Source organism: Mobula birostris, chromosome 23 (assembly GCF_030028105.1).
Source record: "Mobula birostris isolate sMobBir1 chromosome 23, sMobBir1.hap1, whole genome shotgun sequence".
Lineage (NCBI taxonomy): Eukaryota > Metazoa > Chordata > Chondrichthyes > Myliobatiformes > Myliobatidae > Mobula > Mobula birostris.
The window spans coordinates 18513862-18533904 of NC_092392.1; the positions used below are offsets into that span (position 1 = coordinate 18513862).

Below are 20043 nucleotides of genomic sequence, written 5' to 3' on the forward strand. Positions count from 1 at the left end.
ACCTCAATAAATATATTTAAGACAAGGTTGGATAGATTTTTGCATAGTGGGGGAATTAAGGGTTATGGAGAAAAGGCAGTTAGGTGGAGATGAGTCCATGGCCACATCAGCCATGATCTTATTGAATGGTGAGGCAGGCTCGATGGGCCAGATGGCCTACTTCTGCTCCTATTTCTTATGTTCTTATCGATGACACCCTCGTAGTGTGGCCTCATGGACTCCAAGCACTTCAAGTGTTCCACGACCATCTGAACAGCATACATCCAAATTTTCGATTTACGATGGAGATGGAGAAGAATGGTTGCTTCCCGTTTCTGGACATTCTAATACGAAGGAAACCAGACGGTAGCCTTGGACAAGGCCTCTATCGGAAACACACTCACACAGACTTATACCTCAACAATAACAGCCATCATCAAGCCTTCCATAGAGCGGCTTTCTCTACTTTGATTAACTATGTGAAAAGTGTTTCGGACCCAGACAGTCTCCAAGAGGAAATAAAATGATTACACAAGGCATTCCTACAGAATGGCTACAAGGTGAAGACAATCAATCAGGCCCTTAAAAAGGCCAACAGAATAACCCGGAAACCTAACCACAAGGAGGAACCCATCACTACTGCCTGTCTGCCAGGATCCTGAAGAAATACTGGATTAATACCATCCACAAACCCATAAGAAAGCTTATGCAGGTTAAAGATGACCTGGGACTCAGGATAACTGGGGTTTACAGGACTCCCTGTGAATGCAGAGCAGTGTATATCGGCCAGATGGGACGCGCGGTAGAAACCCACATCAAGGAGTACAGGAGGTGAGACAGCAGAAACCGGATTGGATGAGGACTAACCAATCAGAAGGGGCAGACAACAGGGCTATAAATACCATCAGACTAGACATGCCTAGGCATCATCCCTGATGAGGATGGCAGAGTTTATCATCGAACTGTTGGCTAAAATTGATACTTGTACCCGACTGCATGCCCGGGAAGAGTTTATTCATCATATATGCCAGAAAAGCACTTTTCAGCCTTGAGGAGCACCTCAAGGACGGTTAAATTAGTGTAAAATGTGATGCAAAGTCAACTTTCCCTCAGGTCAAGTTCCAAATACAGTTTTTAACCCCAGCCTAACAGTGAATTTTATCCAGCACACTAATTTTGTAATCTGAACTGAGCAGCCATACAGCAAGTAATTCAGTGTTATGGAATTTAAGGCCTTTCGGACATAAGCTGACTTTTACAAAACACAATTAGGTCACAACCTAGAGACTCTCATCACATCAGTCGTGGATGACTAAGAAACAGTTCCCAAAAGGCGTAATAACTGTGTACTCATCCAATGCACCTAACAGCATCAGAGTTTAAAATCATACCCACAATTCTCTGAGATCCCATGGAAGGCAAGTCAAGAGAAGTGACTGAAAGTAAACTGGGGAGAGCATTAACACGCTTAGTCAGAAAGCAAGTCAATTTATGAACAGAAGTACCACAACCTATTCCATTTTTCTACAAAATTTATGCAGCGTGTTTCCTGTTTAAAGATGCAGAGATTAAAATATGTTGGAAGCACATTGTCTTATTTCAGTTTCTTCAATCAAGATCTTTTTCAGCCCAAAATTCTTATTTTAAAAATATTCCAAATTGGAATTGAACATCTGTATTAAATTTGAGAAATCAGCACACTGTCCACACTTTTTTAAGAGATATTTTTACTTGATCATTTAATGTTACTTAGTTTTTTTTAATTTTGAGATATAGCATGGAACAGGCCTTTCAGCAATGTCCAGCAACCCACCTATTTAAAATTAGCCTATCACAGAACAATTCACAATGACCACTTTACCTATTAACCAATGCATCTTTGGACTGTGGGAGGAAACCAGAGTACGTGGAGGAAACCTATGCGGCTCACGAGGAGAACGTCCAAATTCTTTACTGATGGTGCCGAACTTAAACTCCGAACCCAGGAATGCCCCAAGCATCGCGCTAATGGTTACATTACCATGGCGCCCAGTAGAGAGTCTTTTTTGATTAAATTTTTTATATAACACTTTAGGTTGTTTGAGCATTCATGGCACAAAGTGAATCCTGAATATGTTCATGGAAAGAAGACTTTATTCTCCTAAAGGAAGAAAAAGGGGTTAGAAAGGCAAGTACATCTGTTTTTTCAGTGAGGGTGAAAAGCACTCAGCACCTACACAAAGCCCACTAATGTCATAAGTAGTACAAATTGCATGAAAAGCCACACTCTCTCAGCAACACAAGCTTACAGAGTGCCTGCTAATGGACAATTTTCATCAGCCTCCATATGGTCTTCATCCATATCAATTAGCAGTGAGCTCTGGACAGTTCCTTGAATTGGATTTCTACTCATCCATCCTGGCTGGGTGCATCTAAGCTAGTTTCACTTATAGCTTTCATAGACAACTGAGAGAAGAAAATCTCTTCTGTCTAGGTTCAAGTGCTAAAAGCAAGAAGCTGCCTAACCCTGGTGGAAATGCAGCACTGCATCCAGCACAACAATAGCAGGCAGCTTTGGATCACTGTGAGGAAAGAGCTAAGTGGAGATCAGACCATGACCACACAGGAAAAGAAAACTCATCTTAAGAAAGAAAGACTGGAATTTTGAATTAACTTGAAAGACTTACTAAACTAATGTTGTTCTGATCATTCCTTTCCCCTACTCAGGAAATACGAGATGCCAATGATAGAGTCCTTAGCAGGAAAGCAGGTGTCATAGCATTACAGGTGACTGCAGAGCAGTAAGAAATGCAATGCATAGAATGACTTCACAACAGGACTCTGTATCCACTAAGATATTTTTGACAGCTGACTATTATGATATGTATTAGATATCCCACTGGCTAGACAACACAATCACAGCTTATCTCTGGTTAACTCTTGTGGGGAAGCTATTGAGACTGTAGAAAGTGCTTCTACTCTCAATCGAAAATTTTCCCCTCCTTGATTCAAAATTGCCATTTATTTATTCTGGATCACCCACTATGAAAGAAGAGCAATTTCAAACCACCCTAGCTTAACAGGACAACTATAAATGACTGCACAAGCAAAATCATCACATATTCTTAGAGAAAGCAGAACAGGAGGTGAGTTTGTTGATGAGGTAAGTGGATATTTCAGAATAATAGTTATCTGGTTAAAGGCTAATTTTGTTCTTCAAACTGCTAAACGCACTGAAGTAGCTGTCTTGAAATCTGTTGTCCAAGTTCTTTTTGGATTGGCTGAAAAGATTGAAAATCCCTTAATTTTTCCTATGATGTTGACAGTGTCCTAAAGTTTGACAACACAGACTAAGAGCTTCCAAATGTTTACCGACATTTGACCTTCGATACTCATTGTAGTAATAATACTTTTACTAGGTACACCTGCTCGTTAATGACAAATATCTAATCAGCCAATCACGTGGTAGCAACTCAGTGCATAAAAGTATGCAGACATGGTCAAGAGGTTCAGTTGTTGTTCAGACCAAACATCAGAATGAGGAAGAAATGTGATCTAAGTGACTTTGACGGTAGAATGATTGTTGGTGCCAGACAAGATGGTTGGAGTATCTCAGAAACTGCTGATCTCCTGGGATTTTCACACACAAAGTGTTTACGCAAGAAACAAAAATCATTTAGTGAGCAGCAGTTCCATGGATGCAAATGCCTTGTGAATGAGGGAGTTGAGAAGAGAATGGCCAGACTGATTCAAGCAGACTGGAAGGCAAGAATAATTCAAATAACCACGCGTTACAACAGTGGTGCACAGGAGAACATCCCTGAAGACACAACGCGTCAAACCTTGCAATGGTTGGGCTGCAGCAGCAGAAGACAGCAAACATAAGCTCAGTGGCTACTTTATTAGCTACAGGGGGTACTTAATAAAGTGACCATTAAGTGTATATACATTTACAATCAAACAAAACCAGTAGCTGGAAACACCCAGCAAGTCAAGTAGCATCTGGAGAAAGGCAACAAAAGTTAGCATTTCAGGTTGAGGATTCTTCATCAGAACTGGAAAAAGGAGATTTAAAACGTTTTCAAAAAGGCAGCAGGAAGATTGATTTGGACAAAAGAAATACATGTGATTGGGACAGGCTAGGTGTGAATGTAGAAGCCAGAACTGCAGAAGAATAGGAGTACAATTAGGCTACTTGCCTTTCAAGTATGATCTACCATTTAGCATGATTATGGATGACCATCTAAATTCTGTGCTCTGTTTCAACTTCTGTATTTTCCAAGATCCCTCTAGCCCAGGGGTTCCCCATGTTTTTTTTAAATCCCGTGGACCAATACCATTAAGCAAAGGGTCTGTGAATCCCAGGTTGGGAACCCTTGCTGTAGCCCTGGAAAACTATCCAAGTCCTGATGAATGGTCTCGGTCTGAAACATCAGCTCTATATCCTCTCCATGGATGCTGCCAGACCTGTTGAGTTCCTCCAGTATTCTGTGTGTGTTACTCCGGATTTCCAGCATCTGCAGAAACTCTTGTGTTTAAAAATATCCAAATCCTTGAATACCTTTAATGACGTGACTTCTGCCACTTTCTGCTGGAGAGATTTCACAGGTTCACATTCTCATATAGAAAATAATTATCCTCCTCTCAGTCCCAATTGGTTTATTCCATATCTTTAGACCATGATTCCTGATGCTGGACTCCACTGGGAATATTTATCCTGCATATAATCCGCTTAGCCATGTTTCAATTTTGTAGGGTTCTGTGAGATCCCCTTTTCATTCTTCTAAACTCTAATGAATATTGTGTCTAATTAAAAATCTCTCTCCTTACATCAGATCCCACTTCCATAACCTGTCCAAACCGTCCAGAACTGCTCTGCATCCTCCTGATTTCTCACTCAGCTTTGTGTCACCTGCAGATTTGAACATATCGTATTTAGTTCCCTCCAAATCATCACTATCGATTCAGTGGCTTGCTGGCTTGCTTGCTTTTTTTTTGGTACACCTGTACACCGGCTCGTTAATGCAAATATCCAATCAGCCAAATATGGGGCAGCAACTCAATGCATTAAATCATGCAGTCATGGTCAGGAGACTCAATGGCTCAGACATCAGAATGAGGAGGAAATGTGATTTAAATTACTTTGACCATGAAATGATTGTTGGTGCCAGACAGGGAGGTTTGAGTATCTCAGAAACTGCTGATCTCCTGGAATTTTCACACACAGCAGTTAAGAATTTACAGAGAATGGTGCAAAAGACAAAATAAAAACCCAGTGAGCGGCAGTTCTGTAAACAAAAACATCTTTTTAATAAATCAGAGGAGAATGGCCAGATTAGTTCAAGCTGACAGGAAGGCAATAGTAACTCAGATAACCTCACATTACAACAGTGGTGTGCTGAAGAGCATCTCTGAATGCACAACATGTCGAACTATGAAGCAGATGAGCTACAGCAGTAGAAGACTGCAAATACACACTCAGTAGCCGCTAAGTGTATATCCTAAATAGCTGGTGGCCACCACTGATCCCTGTGATATCCCGCGTCACTACCTGACACTCGCAAAAATACTTACTCTTTGATTTCTGTCAACCAACCAGTTCTCTATCCAGACACCACTTTACCTCCAATCCCCTTTTCTATAATTTTGCACGTTAATCTTGAATCATCTTGGCTTTCTAAAAAAGTGTTATTCAGAGCAGGGCAGGCTACTTGAATAGGGAGAGGAGAACTGAACCAATAGATGATTCACATCTGAAACTGACTCTTTTAAGCAGGCAGGAAAACCTTGGGCATTTGCAGATTTTCAGATGTTTCAGGTTAAGAGAATTAGTCGTGAGCAAAGCAAATACGAAAATACTTTGCTCCTATTTCACCCTCCCACTATGAGCTTCTCTTCTCCAAACATTGTGGGCTTATTTCATTATTCTCCATTCCTTTCTCCTAGGGATATGAATAATAGTTTCTTCATCTACCCTGTGGTCTAAAAGGTCCACTTTACTGATGTGAGCAACACAGGACCACCAGCAACACCTGATCAGTGCCTGGTAGACTTACATTTAAATGAAGTCATCTTTATTTGCAATGCACAAGTCCTCTGTATTTTCTGGCTTCCTTAATTTCATTGAAGTTTAATGGGAAACTCCTGCTTAAATTCCTGCCTATACTATTTATTTTCTCACTCCTATCACCTGACCCATCCATAATCAGAAACAAAGTACCTGCTCCTACTAGCAGTCTGAAATATAAACAGAAAACGCTCATTAAGTTTAATGCCCTGCTCTGATGAAACCTCTATTGCTTTCAGTCCTTCGTTGCTCAACCTGCTGAGTATTTCCATTCTAATCTATAATCACTTCATAAGAATGCTTAAGATGTCGTGTCATCTCTTTACGGCCAACTGACAGCTAGAATTAAGCACCTTTTGACATTGTCCTTTTTTTTTGATATCAATCCAAACAAAAGCAATTTTGTTCCAGCACCTGTTAAGATAGACACCTACAAACAATTAAGAGGATCAACAGGTTGTGTAAACAACTATTGTGCGACTACAAGCTAAGCCTTACGGTTTGCTGATTCATTATGAGCTTGTGATGCAGGACTGACGCTCTGTGTAGTCAGTCAAATCTCTGATAATATGGAAGCCTGCCATCTCACTTTCCAAGCTCAACAACTGAGTAATCCACACAAGGTTCAGATAAGCCTGCTCTGACATGCATCTGCCTCCTCGTTCTCCTCTGCCTGCCTGTAGGTTAGGAATGTCTGAATGCATGATTACAACGAACGTGCTGAGTGCATTCACCGATATCTGCAAAGATAAAGGGCAAATTGACATTTCTCTTTGTTATAATTCTGATGCAGCTCTGACGAGGGGCCTACTGCACAAATGCTAATTTTCTCCGTTCACCCACTAGACAGAAGCTGCCATATATTGCCTGTGATTATGTTTCAAATGTGCAGTTTGCTTTCAGTGTACTGGTATAATAAAATTCAGTCATTATATTACTAAATCAGTTGTACCCATATCTCAAGAATAATATTTCTGCACCCAAAATCAAATATAAAATTCAGTCATTATATTACGAAATCAGTTGTACCCGTATCTCAAGAATAATATTTCTGCACCCAAAATCAAATTTAAAGACTCAAAGGGTTTTAATACAAGATATTTCAATACACAAGAGCTCTTCAGAATTCAACTTTAAAAGTGCCCATAAAAGATAAAAGGTAAAAATACCTGTGAAATGGAACTTATAACTGATTACAACTGACTTTCACTATTCCGGTTACGCATAAAATATCAGTTTTCTGAGCGATACAGAAACCACGTCAAGGAAATAACAAGCTCCCTCAGGGTGGACACATACGGTGAATTCATGTCACTGGTTCACATCCATGCTTCAATTTTTATTGATGGCCTGAAACTACAGCTCAAAAGTCACTTGATTTATGCAAAACTAGCAGCAATCAGATTCAAGATCGTTTAATATCATTTTCTGTACAGAAGTATAAGGCGAATAAAATAATTGGTACCCCGGATCTGATGCAGCACCAAAAAAATCACGGAAGATAAAAAAAACACAATAATAATAATAAATAAACACACAATAAATATAAATACATAAGATAGCTTATATACATAGATTGATTGTATGTCCATAAAGTCATCTAAGTTCTACATAAGGTGACAGACGGAAAATAATAAAGTAGTGGTGGAGTTCGTGGGTGGAGATGTTGATCAGTCTTACTGCCATTGTGCCATGGAAGTTTAAGACTTGTGCATAAAACTGCAAGTTCCAAACATCCAAACAGCTAACTGTCTCTGCTTTCCTGATTATGCTCCAAGGTTAAACTATGGAGTCCACTGGTGCAGTTGAACTTCAACCTCAATCGGAGCATTGGCATATTTTCAGCATTCTGTGAACTTGCTTTAGATGTACTGTGTTGCTTTTTATTTGTGCTGATTGATCAAAACTCAGGTATCAGATCACTAATTGTGTTTGGGAATAACAGTCTTTCCACCCAAATATATATCTATTATCCCAATCAGAGATCCAAATGAATTTAAACCTAAATTTCTGAGACAAAAAAGGCAAGTGACTTTCAAACCTCTTTACTGTTCTTTAACATTGGGGAGCAGATGGTCACAATAGGTTAACGGAACGTGTTCTGTACCACTCTCGACCCAGTGTAGAAACAGAGAACTGTCCTGCTCTATTTGAATGGAGAAGGACTGGTGTAAGGCAGAACGTTAATGTCATTATATTTATTTAATTCGATCAATTTAAATATATTTCATTGTTTCAAAAAATATTCAGAGTATATTTAATTTTTAACAGCTCTTGAATGTTTGTGAATGTTAGAAGCATTCGAGTTCAGATATATTTTCTCTAGTTTTTAAATCAGATGCATACACCACATATTTATGCATATATATTGTATGTTGTCAAACAAAACATTCAGAGTTGTACAATATTCTTTTGTAAATGCATCACTAAATGATATTTGAAACTTTCATTTCTGCTTATATTCTTCCCATTACTTTTCATGCCTTGGTCTAATTGTGTACCAAGTTGTTACTATGGAAAACACTCCACCAATTGCAAACACGTCATGGCGCTTTTATAAAAAACTGTGAAGTCAGCAATGAAGTCTCCTGTACTCACCTTCAGAGCCTTCACTTTGTTGCTGAGCAGTTTTTCTATTTCTCTGGCTGCACTTTCCACTAACTGCCGTGCGTTGTTTGTTTCAACAGTGTAATACTGTCTGTTTTTTAGGTAAATCTGCAAGGAAATTATGAAAACCACTCAGTGTAATCACCCCTTGGCTTTATAAAGCTGCATTGATGTAAAAGTGCGGAAAAGCACATGCAGCAGTGAAGTTTTATACCTAGAGCTTGTATGCAGCTCAAAACAGTCAATTCCATCAGTGTAATATCCCATGATAGACATTTCTTCATTGTTTCACATACGCTAAATGGGGATATTTCCTCAGACACTTCCACCTATACTTCCTCATGACATATAGGAGACTGTTTCAACACGTCAAATTTACGCTTGCTCACACAGAAGTAAATTCCTCTACTCACCTTCCCTTAGCCTATTTGACCCACGTTCCCATCAGCTGCCCCCAGATTGGACCACTCACCACGACATGGGGAAAGTAATTTACAGTGACCAATCAACCTGCCACCCTGCACACCTTTCATCTGTAGGAGGAAGCCAGGTCACCCTGGGAGAACACACGAGCTCCACTCTCGTGGCACCGGAGGTGAGGACTGCACTTGTTTGGCAGTCACTCCACTTACTGTATCGTTGTTCCACTGACCTGATGTTTGTACTTCACTGTTTGTGAGCCATTATTTATGGAGATCAGCGTACATATGCTTTGAATATCTCTATTGATCAGCTGGCCATTCAGGCAGATGAAGTTACAGAAAGGACTCGGGCTGAATAAAACATGTGTGCTTTAGGTGATCCTTCATCCATCAATACCAGCAGCAAAAGATGCCAATCATTATTTAAAATCACCAGGAAATGTACTGTTGCTATTGTAACAAAATATATTAATGGTTGTGAACAATGATTGTTACTTGAAGGCTTTCACACCTTTATTTGAATGAGTCACATACAATAATGTCTACGTGAGGGACTGTGAGGTCTATCCAGAAAGCACCTTTGCAGAATGGCACATATTTCTTCTTATTTTGTACGTACATACTTCAAATTACTTACTTAAACCTTAAGACCATAAGACATAGGAGCACTTTCAGGCCATTCAACCCATTCAGTTTACTCTGTCATTCGATCATGGCTGATTTATTATCCCGTTCTCCTGCCTCCTCCCCTTAAGCTCTGACACCTCTACTAATCGAAAAACTTAACCATTTCCACTTTAAATGTACCCAATGACTTAGCCTCCACAGCCATCTCTAGCAATTAATTCCACAGATTCACCACCCTTTGGCTAAAGAAATTCCTCCTGATTCCTATCCTAAAGGGATGTCCTTGAATTCTGAGGTGGTGCCCCCTGGTTCTGGACTCTCCCACGACTTGAAGCATCCTCTCCGCGTCCTGTCTATCTGCGCCTTTCAATATTCAGTAAGTTAAAATCCGTCAAAGAGTGTCAGCATTCCAACTGCATTTGCAGATCAGGCATACAAGGATTAATTTAAGAGATTGGAGAGGTAAAACTGGATATGGTAATCAAGATGTGTGATTAACTGCACTGCGGGCACCATGTCAACTTTATGTTGCCTACTCGTCAAGTTAATTGTTTGCATGGAAGTAGTTCTTATCCTAGCATCAGTAGGGAAAGTTATAAATGGGTATTATATTGTAGGTGCTGAAGGTGAACCAAAACACGGTGCACACAATGCGAATGTTATTATTTCTGCATTCATCAGAGCACAGCATCCATGTCGACGTCTGAGTGGTGCAGTTGAACTCAGCCTGCTCTCTTGTAATCTCAGCTTATTGCCTCCAGAGTTAGCAAAATTGCAAACTCCAAAAGAAGTAAACTAGCAACGAGCCTTTAGCAACAGATGATCTATATGATCAATGATGGTCGTGGTCTTGATGCCCATGAACACACATGCACAGTTTGAGGGGAGAAGCTAAAATCAGTGTTACAGTGGAGTAAAGGGAATTACAGAGGAATGGGAGAGGAGCAGGCCAAAGTTGATTGGAAGGGGATACTAGCAGGGATGACGGCAGAACAGCAAAGGCTGGAGTTTCTGGGAGAAACTTGGAAGGCATGGGATAGACACATCCCAAAGGAGTCGTATTCTAAAGGCAGGCGATGCAACAAGGGAAATCAAAGTTAACATAAAGCGAAAGAGTGGGCATATAACACAGCAAAAATGAGTGGGAAGTTAGGGAATTGAGAAGCTTTTAACACCAACAGAAGGCATTTAAAAATGCAACAAGGAGAGAAAAGGTGAAATATGAAAGCAAGCTAGCCAGTAATATAAAAGAGGATACCAAAAGTTTTTTCACATATATAAATATATATAAAGAATAAAAGCGAAGTGAGAGTGGATATTGGACCATTGAAAAATGAGGCTGGAGAGTTAGTGATAGGGGACACGAAAATGGCAGACAAACTTAATCAGTAATTTGCATCAGTCTTCACTGTGAAAGACAACAGCAGTGTGCCAGAAATTCGGGAGTGTCGGGGGCAGAAGTGAGTGTAGTTGCTATTACTAAGGAGAAGGTGCTTGGGAAGATGAAAGGTCTGAAGGTGGATAAGTCACCTGGACCAGATGGACTACACCCCATGGTTCTGAAAGGGGTAGCTGAAGAGATTGTGGAGGCATTACTGGTGATCTTTCAAGAATCACTAAGTACTGGAACGGTTCCGGATGACTGGAAACTCGTAAACGTCACAGGAAATTATAAGCCAGTCAGTCTGACTTCAGTGGTTGATAAGATGGTGGAGTCATTTATTAAGGATAAGGTTTCAGGGTACTTGGAGGAGCATGATAAAATAGGGCTAAATCTGTATTGCTTCCTTAAGGGGAAATCTTGTGTGACAAATCCGTTGGAATTCTTTGAGAAAATAACAGACAGCGTAGTCACTGGATGCTGTTTACTTGGCCTTTGACAAAGTGGTGCACATGAAGCTGCTAAGCAAGGAGCCCGTGGTCTTACAGGAAAGATACTAGCATGGATAGAAGTTTGGCTGACTGGCAGAAAGCAGAGTAGGAATAAAGGGAGCCTTTTCTGGTTGGATGCTGGTGACTAGTCATGTCCTGCAGGGGTCAGTGTTGGGACTGCTTCTTTTCACATTATACATCAATGACGGAATTGATGGCTTTGTGACCAAGATTGTGGGCGATATGAAAATAAGTAGAGGAGCAAGTAGCTGAGGAAGCAATGAGTTTGCAGAAGGACTTAGACAGATTATGTTATACACACAAAATGCTGGAGGAACTCAGCAGGCCAGGCAACATCTATGGAAAAAAGTGAACAGTCATCAGGACTAGTGAAGGGTCTCGGTCCAAAACATCGACTGTACTCTTTTCCATAAATGCTGCCTGGCTTGCTGGGTTCCTCCAGCGTTTTGTGTGCAATACGTTGATTTGATCTGCAGTTTTCCTATTCCTTGTGTTAGGCAGATCAGGTGAATGAACAAGGAAGTGGCAGATGGAATATAGTGTAGGGAATTGTATGGTCATGCATTTTGGTAGAACGTGTAGACTATTTTCTAAACAAGGAGAAAATTCAGAAATCAGACAGCAAAGGCATTTTGGAGTCCTCGTGCAGGATTCTCTAAAGTTAACTTACAGGTTAAGTCGATGGTAAGGAAGGCAAATGCAATGTTAGCACTCATTTCCAAAGAATATAAAAGGCCAGTTAGTGGTAAATCTGTGGAACGTGTTGCCATAGGTGGCTTTGGAGGCCAAGTCATTAAGTGCATTTAAGGCAATGGTGGAATGGCAGAGCAGACAAGATGGGCCAAATGGCCTAATTCTGCTCCTATGTCTTCTGGTCTTATGGCCTTCACACACAGAAAGTAAAGGTTGGCCCCACCTGGAAGTCCAAAATGACTGCGCTAGAGTCATATCAGTGTTGCCTGCCAACCAGTGTGGTTGGTGCCTGTTCTGCACACTTGTGGAGATGTTAAGTGCACGCGTGCTAACCCAAAGCAATATGTGCCTTTCAGAAAGAAACAAGCGTGTGTTACTATATACTTCATTTTCGAGCCCATAGATACAGGTGTTACCCTGCTTAATTTCACCATCCCCCTCCCCCCCCACCTTTCAAGTCCCAGGACTTCAAATACATGATAAAACTTTGAAAACACAAATTCATCAATTTCTTGGTGAATAGCAAGCAGCCCCATATGATCAGAAACACACTTCCTGATGCACCCAATAACATGCTGAGCTAGCTAAACGGGTAAGAGTCTGCCATCGTCATCCTACCTGTTCCAGCTGATCAATTCCACTGGAACTGCGGACCAACTTCACAAGGTCCTCCTTCATCTTCTCTGCCCATGACCGAATGCTGCAAGACAAAGAGGTCTCTTACATTTATGGATTGTGGCTTCATCTGTCACAACTACAAAAAAAAACGGCATTTTGTCTTCACAGAATCACCTACTGCAGTTTGGTTTAATTGTGTAAATGCGATTCATTTTTGTCCCAGTTTCTAGTACAGATGAAATTTTAAATATTAACAGTCATCCCCAAGATTGGTGAGGCTTCATTTAGTTTTCTTGTATGAACTTTTCACAAACTGGAGATTGGAATGTCAAACTGCTGCAAATATAAGGTGATTTGAAGTTTCAAATTGGAAACCATTTTGTTGAAAGTTGGTCAAAAAGAGATGAAATCTTAATTAGCTACAATCTAACTGAACGGTGTGGCAGATACAAGGCTTACATATTCTACACCTACATTCTGACATGGTCGTCAGCTGCTGTATTGAATTCTAAGGGTCTTTTATCATGAAAAGCGCTGGTGTAGACAGCAGAGAAGACAGGAAAAGAATACAGCGGGATATAGATCAGTTGCAGATAAGAGCAGAGAAATGGTAGATGGAGTTTAACATGGTCAAATGTGAAATGTTGCACCTTGGTGGGTTAAATGAAAAGAACAGTATTACACCCTTACATTGTTAAGGGCAAGACTCTTGACAGTATTGATGAGCTGAGATAACCTGGGGTTCACATTCATAGCTCCCTGAAAGTGGCTATGCAGTTTGACAGGGTGGTTAAGAAATCATATGGCATGCTTGCCTTTATTAGTCAAGGCACTGGGCTCAAAACATAGAAACACAGAAACATAGAAAATAGGTGCAGGAGTAGGCTATTCAGCCCTTTGAGCTTGCAACACCATTCAGTATGATCATGGCTGATCATCCAACTCAGAACCCTGTACCAGCCTTCTCTCCATACCCCCGATCCCTTTAGCCACAAGGGCCATATCTAACTCCCTCTTAAATATAGCCAATGAACTGGCCTCAACTGTTTCCTGTGGCAGAGAATTCCACAGATTCACCACTCTCTGTGTGAAGAAGTTTTTCCTCATCTCAGTCCTAAAAGGCTTCCCCTTTATCCTTAAGCTGTGACCCCTCGTTCTGGACTTCCCCAACATCGGGAACAATCTTCCTGCATCTAGCCTGTCCAATCCCTTTAGAGTTTTATACGTTTCAATAAGATCCCCCTCAATCTTCTAAATTCCAGCGAATATAAGCCTAGTCGATCCAGTCTTTCATCATATGAAAGTCCTGCCATCCCAGGAATCAATCTGGTGAACCTTCTTTGTACTCCCTCTATGGCAAGAATGTCTTTCCTCAGATTAAGGGGTCAAAACTGCACACAATACTCCAGGTGTGGTCTCACCAAGGCCTTGTACAACTGCAGTAATACCTCCCTGCTCCTGTACTCGAATCCTCTTGCTATAAATGCCAGCATACCATTCGCCTTTTTCACCGTCTGCTGTACCTGCATGCCCACTTTCAATCACTGGTGTACAATGACACCCAAGTCTCATTGCACCTCCCCTTTTCCTAATCGGCCACCATTCAGATAATAATCTGTTTTCCTGTTCTTGCCACCAAAGTGGATAACCTTACATTTATCCACATTAAATTGCATCTGCCATGAATTTGCCCACTCACCTAACCTATCCAAGTCACTCTGCATCCTCCTCACAGCTAACACTGCCACCCAGCTTCGTGTCATCCGCAAACTTGGAGATACTGCATTTAATTCCCTCGTCTAAGTCATTATTATATATTGTAAACAACTGGGGTCCCAGCACTGAGCCTTGCGGTACCCCACTAGTCACTGCCTGCCATTCTGAAAAGGTCCCATTTATTCCCACTCTTTGCTTCCTGTCTGCCAAACAAAAGCCAGGAAGTTATGTTGCAGCTTTTTAAAACTCCAGTCAGGCCGCATCTGGAGTAGTGCATACAATTCTGCTCACCCCATTATAGGAAGGACGTTGAGGCTTTGTAGAGGGTGCAGAATAGGTTTACCAGGATGCTGCCTGGATTAGAGAGCATATGTTATAATGAGAGGTTGGACAAATTTACATTGTTTTCTCTGGTTTGGCGGAGGCTGAGTGTAGATGTGATCAAGGCTGATAAGATTGTTAGAGGTATAGGTAGAGTAGACAGACAGCATCTTTTTTCCCAGGCTTAATACCAGAAGATATGCATGTGAGGTGAGAGGGGTTAATTTCAAAGGAGGTGTGAAGTGCAAGTTTTTTCACCAAAAGTGGTGGGCGTTTAGAATGCGCTGCCTGGGGTGGTCGTTGTGGCAAATGCACGAAGAACTTTTTGTTGCAAGGACGAGGCTGAGGACGAACCCAAGTGCAGGACACAGGCGCGGAGGCAGAGTCGTGAGGCGTTTAGCACCACCACGAACGGGGAACCGGTATCCAGGAGAGTCTTTACACGAAGACAAGGTTTACGTGGAGCATCCAGGAAATGATGAGGAGCTTAGAACTGCCAGTCCCAAGGAATCAAGAAACAAGGTTTACTCACACTAGAGTCAACCAACAAACTGGCAAAGCATGGTTTGTCAGTTTTATCCTATGTTCGTTAATGGGAACCAGGTGTGTTGTAATTAGTGGAACTGGGAATGACTGGAAATCAGACGAGGGGATTAAGGCCCAATTAAGGAGGTAATAGCCAGACGGGACCAGGACACTTTCAGGAGACATTCAGATAGGCACACAAATGTGAGGGAAATGGAAGGGTACAGAGATTGTGTAGGCAAAATAGATTAGTTTAGTTGAGTTTAGTTGGCCGTTTGATTACTAATAAATTGGTTCAGCAAAACATTGTGGGCCGAAGGGCCTATTTGTGCTGTACCGTTCGATATTCTATGTTCTTTGAATGTAAGTATGCAGAATGGAATGCATGGACTGGTCTATCTATTCACATTTTAAAGTGTAATCAGCATAAGCCATTGATTTAGTACAGTGACTTGCAAAAGTTTGGGCATCCCCGGTCAAAATTTCTGTTACTGTGAATAGCTAAGTGAGTAAAAGATGACCTGATTTCTAAAAGGCATAAAGTTAAAGATGACACATTTCTTTAATATTTTAAGCAAGATTACTTTTTTATTTCCATCTTTTACAGTTTCAAAATAACAAAAAAGGAAAAGAGCCCAAAGCAGAAGTTTGGGCACCCTGCATGTTCAGTACTTAGTAACACCCCCTTTGGCAAGTATCACAGCTTGTAAACACTTTCTGTAGCCAGCTAAAGAGTCTTTCAATTCTTATTTGGGGGATTTTTGCCCATTCTTCCTTGCAAAAGGCTTCTAGTTCTGTAAGATTCTTGGGCCGCCTTGCATGCACTGCGCTTTTGAGGTCTATCTACAGATTTTCAATGTTTAGGTCAGGGGACTGTGAGGGCCATGGCAAAACCTACAGTTTGTGCCTCTTGAGGTAGTCCATTGTGAATTTTGAGGTGTGTTTAGGGTCATTATCCTGTTGTAAAAGCCATCCTGTTTTCATCTTTAGCTTTTTTACATTTGTGACATTTGCTTCCAGAATTTGCTGGTATTTAATTGAATTCATTCTTCCCTCTACCAGTGAAATGTTGCCCATGCCCCTGGCTGCAACACAAGCCCAAAGCATGATTGATCCACCCCCATGCTTAACAGTTAGAGTGTTGTTCTTTTCGTGAAATTCTGCACCCTTTCTTCTCCGAACGTAACTTTGCTCATTGCGGCCAAGAACTTCTATTTTAACTTCATCAGTCCACAGGACTTGTTTCCAAAATGCATCAGGCTTGTTTAAACGTTCCTTTGCAAACTTCTGACGCTGAATTCTGTGGTGAGGCCACAGGAAAGGTTTTCTTCTTCTGACTCTTCCATGAAGGTCATATTTGTGCAGGTGTTGCTGCACAGCAGATCAGTACACCACCACTCCAGAGTCTGCTAAATCTTCCTGAAGGTCTTTTGCAGTCAAACAGGGGTTTTGATTTGCCTTTCTAGCAATCCTATGAGCAGTTCTCTTGGAAAGTTTACTTGGTCTTCCAGACCTCAACTTGACCTCCACCATTCCTGTTAACTGCCATTTCTTAATTACATTACGAACTTAGGGAACGGCTATCTGAAAGTGCTTTGCTATCTTCTTATAGCCTTCTCCTGCTTTGTGGGCATCATTTATTTTAATTTTTAATGTGCTAGGCAGCTGCTAGAGGAGCCCATGGCTGCTGATTGTTGAGACAAGGTTTGAAGAGTCAGGGTATTTATAAAGCTTTGAAATTTGCATCACCTGGCCTTTCCTAACAATGACTGTGAACAAGCCATAGCCCTAACAAGCTAATTAAGGTCTGAGACCTTGGTAAAAGTTATCTGAGAGTTCAAATCTCTTGCGGGTGCTCCTTTCCTTTTTTTCACTCTAAAATTGTACAAAACAAAAATAACAAACTAATCTTGCTTAAAATGTTGAAAATAATGTTTCATCTTTAACTTTATGACTTTTGGAGATCAGTTCATCTTCTACTCACTTAACTATTCACAGTAACAGAAATTTTGACCGGGGTGCCCCAACTTTTGCATGCCACTGTATATACATTCTTTCCTGAAAATGAGAAAGGGGAGAGTTTGAACCTTTCTTCAGACGCTCTGAGAAGTGGAGGTTAGAACGAGGGGAAATTTCGTTCTGAAAGGACGTGCTCCCAATCCACTGCTGAGCTTTTGTCCACCTTAGTTTTGTTAAAACATTGAAGGCAGCAGCTAAAAGTAGATGTAAGTCATCCTTGAATACATTAGCATAGACCATTCCATTGATTTTACATTGACACTATGAATTTAGTGTGGAATGAGGCAGGAACTGGATCTGCTCTACCCAGGGTTCTTGACTAACAAGGCAAGGGTTCGATGGACACTTCAAGTAATTGTGTTGGACTTGGGGCCCAGTCCAACAAGTAACACCAGCAGAGGGTAAAGCACAGCTCTGGACGCTCAGCTGAGGTTTAGCATCTAATGGGTGTACCCTATTGTAAAGGATAGATGAGATTCCTTAACCTAAACAAGCACAGATAAAGTTGAGGTGAATCCTTCCTTTTAAACAGTTCCAGATTCTAAATGATGACATGTGAATTCCAACCTGCCTTTGGGGCAGAACACAGGAGATAATTATTTTGGATTGCCCTGGATGAAAGCATGATACTGGATAATGGGAGCCTCCAAATGAACCTTCAGCGTCCAGTTTAGTGAATAGCACTAGATGTTCTCTTCTCCACCTCCAAGTAATACAGAACATCTACAAGCAAAGTTGACCCAGATCCTTTCAAACATATTTCAGAGCTCGCTCCACAGATTGTAGGCAAACATCCAACAATTAGATTTCCACTGCAGCCTGCCACAGAAAACTGTCAGAAGCACAGCGACAAGATCACTGTATGACATGAACAAAGTAGGAACACTAATAAATTATGAGTTTTCCCAGAAGTTATCAGTGAATGAGTTGTAAAATCTAAACTTAAGATCTGAATTTCACGCTTTAGTAAGGCCAGATTTTTTAAACTTCTTAAGTAAAATTGGTGCTTTATTGCAAGATTCTGACACTCTTTTGTACATTATGATCAAGTCAGTGGTGAGGAAGGCAAATGCCATGTTAAGCATTCATTTCAAGAGGTCTAGAATACAAGAGTAAGGATGTGATGTTAAGGTTTTATAAGGTACTAGTGAGGACTCACCTTGAGTATTGTGAACAGTTTTGGGGCCTGGCATTGTACAGGGTCCAGAGAAGGTTCACAAGGATGATTCCAGAAACAAAAGGGTTATCATATGAGGAATGTTTGATGGCTCTGGGTCTGTACTTACTGGAATTCAGAAGGATGAGAAGGGATCTCATTGAAACCTTTTGAACATTGGAAGGCCTAGGCAGAGTAGGTGTGGAAAGGATATTTTCCATGGTGAAAGAGTCCAGGATGAGGGGGCACAGCCTCAAGATAGAGAGGCGCCCTTTCAAAACAGAGATGCGGAGAAATTTCTTCAGCCAAAGGGTGGTGAATTTGTGGAATGTGTTACCACATGCAGCTGTGGAGGCCAGGTTGTTGGGTGTGTTTAAGGCAGAGATTCGACATGGCATCAAAGGTTACGGGGAGAAGGCCGGGAACTGGGGCTGAGGAGAACAAAAAGGATCAGCCATGACTGAATGGCAGAGCAGACTCAATGGGAACAAATGGCCTAATTCTGCTCCTGTATGTTATGGTCTTATAATTAACCTTGTCCTTGATATTGTACTCTGTTCAATGTCAACAATGTCAATCTCTGAAGTGGAAGATTATTGCTTCTATCAACATTGATCACTCTTTTTAAACTGAAGCCTCTGCTCTCAAACTCCATTTACAGGATTTGAGACATCATTCTTTACAGTATTTGCCCAGTGTTTTGGATTGTTATTTGAATAAAACAGCCACTTCACTTTCATGCTTCAATGGATTCCTGTGATTTTTGTTTCTAAGTCATTAATGACAAAAACAAATGCACATTTAAGACTCAGATGGGAAATATTCATAGAGCCGAGTCACCTTAAACAGCTTGTGTAAGAATAAATTGCTGAAGTATGAGTCTATTAACTCTGAGGGAAAGTTTGCCAAAGCAACAGGATGAATATCAGCAAGGCGCATTTCACATTGCTTACTTAAAATTTGCATAAATTTACGATCTAAAATTAACTAATGTGGAGAGTAAAACGACAGATGAAAAGACATTGGTGCAACATTAAACTGCTCGTGATTTTACTCATCTCTCTCTTACTCCTGAAAGCGGGTATTATTGGCTGCACTAAACTGTACGGAAGACAGTGGTGGTGACTGTTGCAGTGTTTCTGGTGAAATTAGCGTTGGGAGTGAATTCCAGGATATACTGTGGACTCAATAACGGTGAAGGAAGAGCAATATACTGACGACCATGTGTGAGTTGGAGGGGCACCTGCAGGCTCTGGAATTCCTATCAGCTGTTATCTTTGGCTTTCCTCCTCTCAGGAACGTCCAATGTAGCCCAAGGTAAGCAGATGCAGTGCACTTGGTGGACAGTACGTCCTGCAGCCTCCGTATATTGGAGTGAATGGCTCAGTTAGTTGACAGGCTGCCAAACAAACAGGCTGCTC

The 20043-nt window shown here is 41.1% G+C and overlaps 1 protein-coding gene across 5 annotated transcripts in view; it reads right to left on the reverse strand.

Moving 5' to 3' along the window:
• LOC140186954 (voltage-dependent calcium channel subunit alpha-2/delta-1) overlaps positions 1 to 20043 on the reverse strand; it is a 747581-nt gene that overhangs the window by 664973 nt on the left and 62565 nt on the right. For all 5 annotated transcript variants that reach the window (XM_072241811.1, XM_072241809.1, XM_072241810.1 and 2 more), the window contains exons 2-3: positions 12886 to 12967; positions 8624 to 8740 (exon numbers count right to left, since the gene is read on the reverse strand). In XM_072241811.1, the coding sequence (XP_072097912.1) occupies positions 8624 to 8740; positions 12886 to 12967 (199 nt within the window). The remainder of the gene's footprint in view (positions 1 to 8623; positions 8741 to 12885; positions 12968 to 20043) is intronic.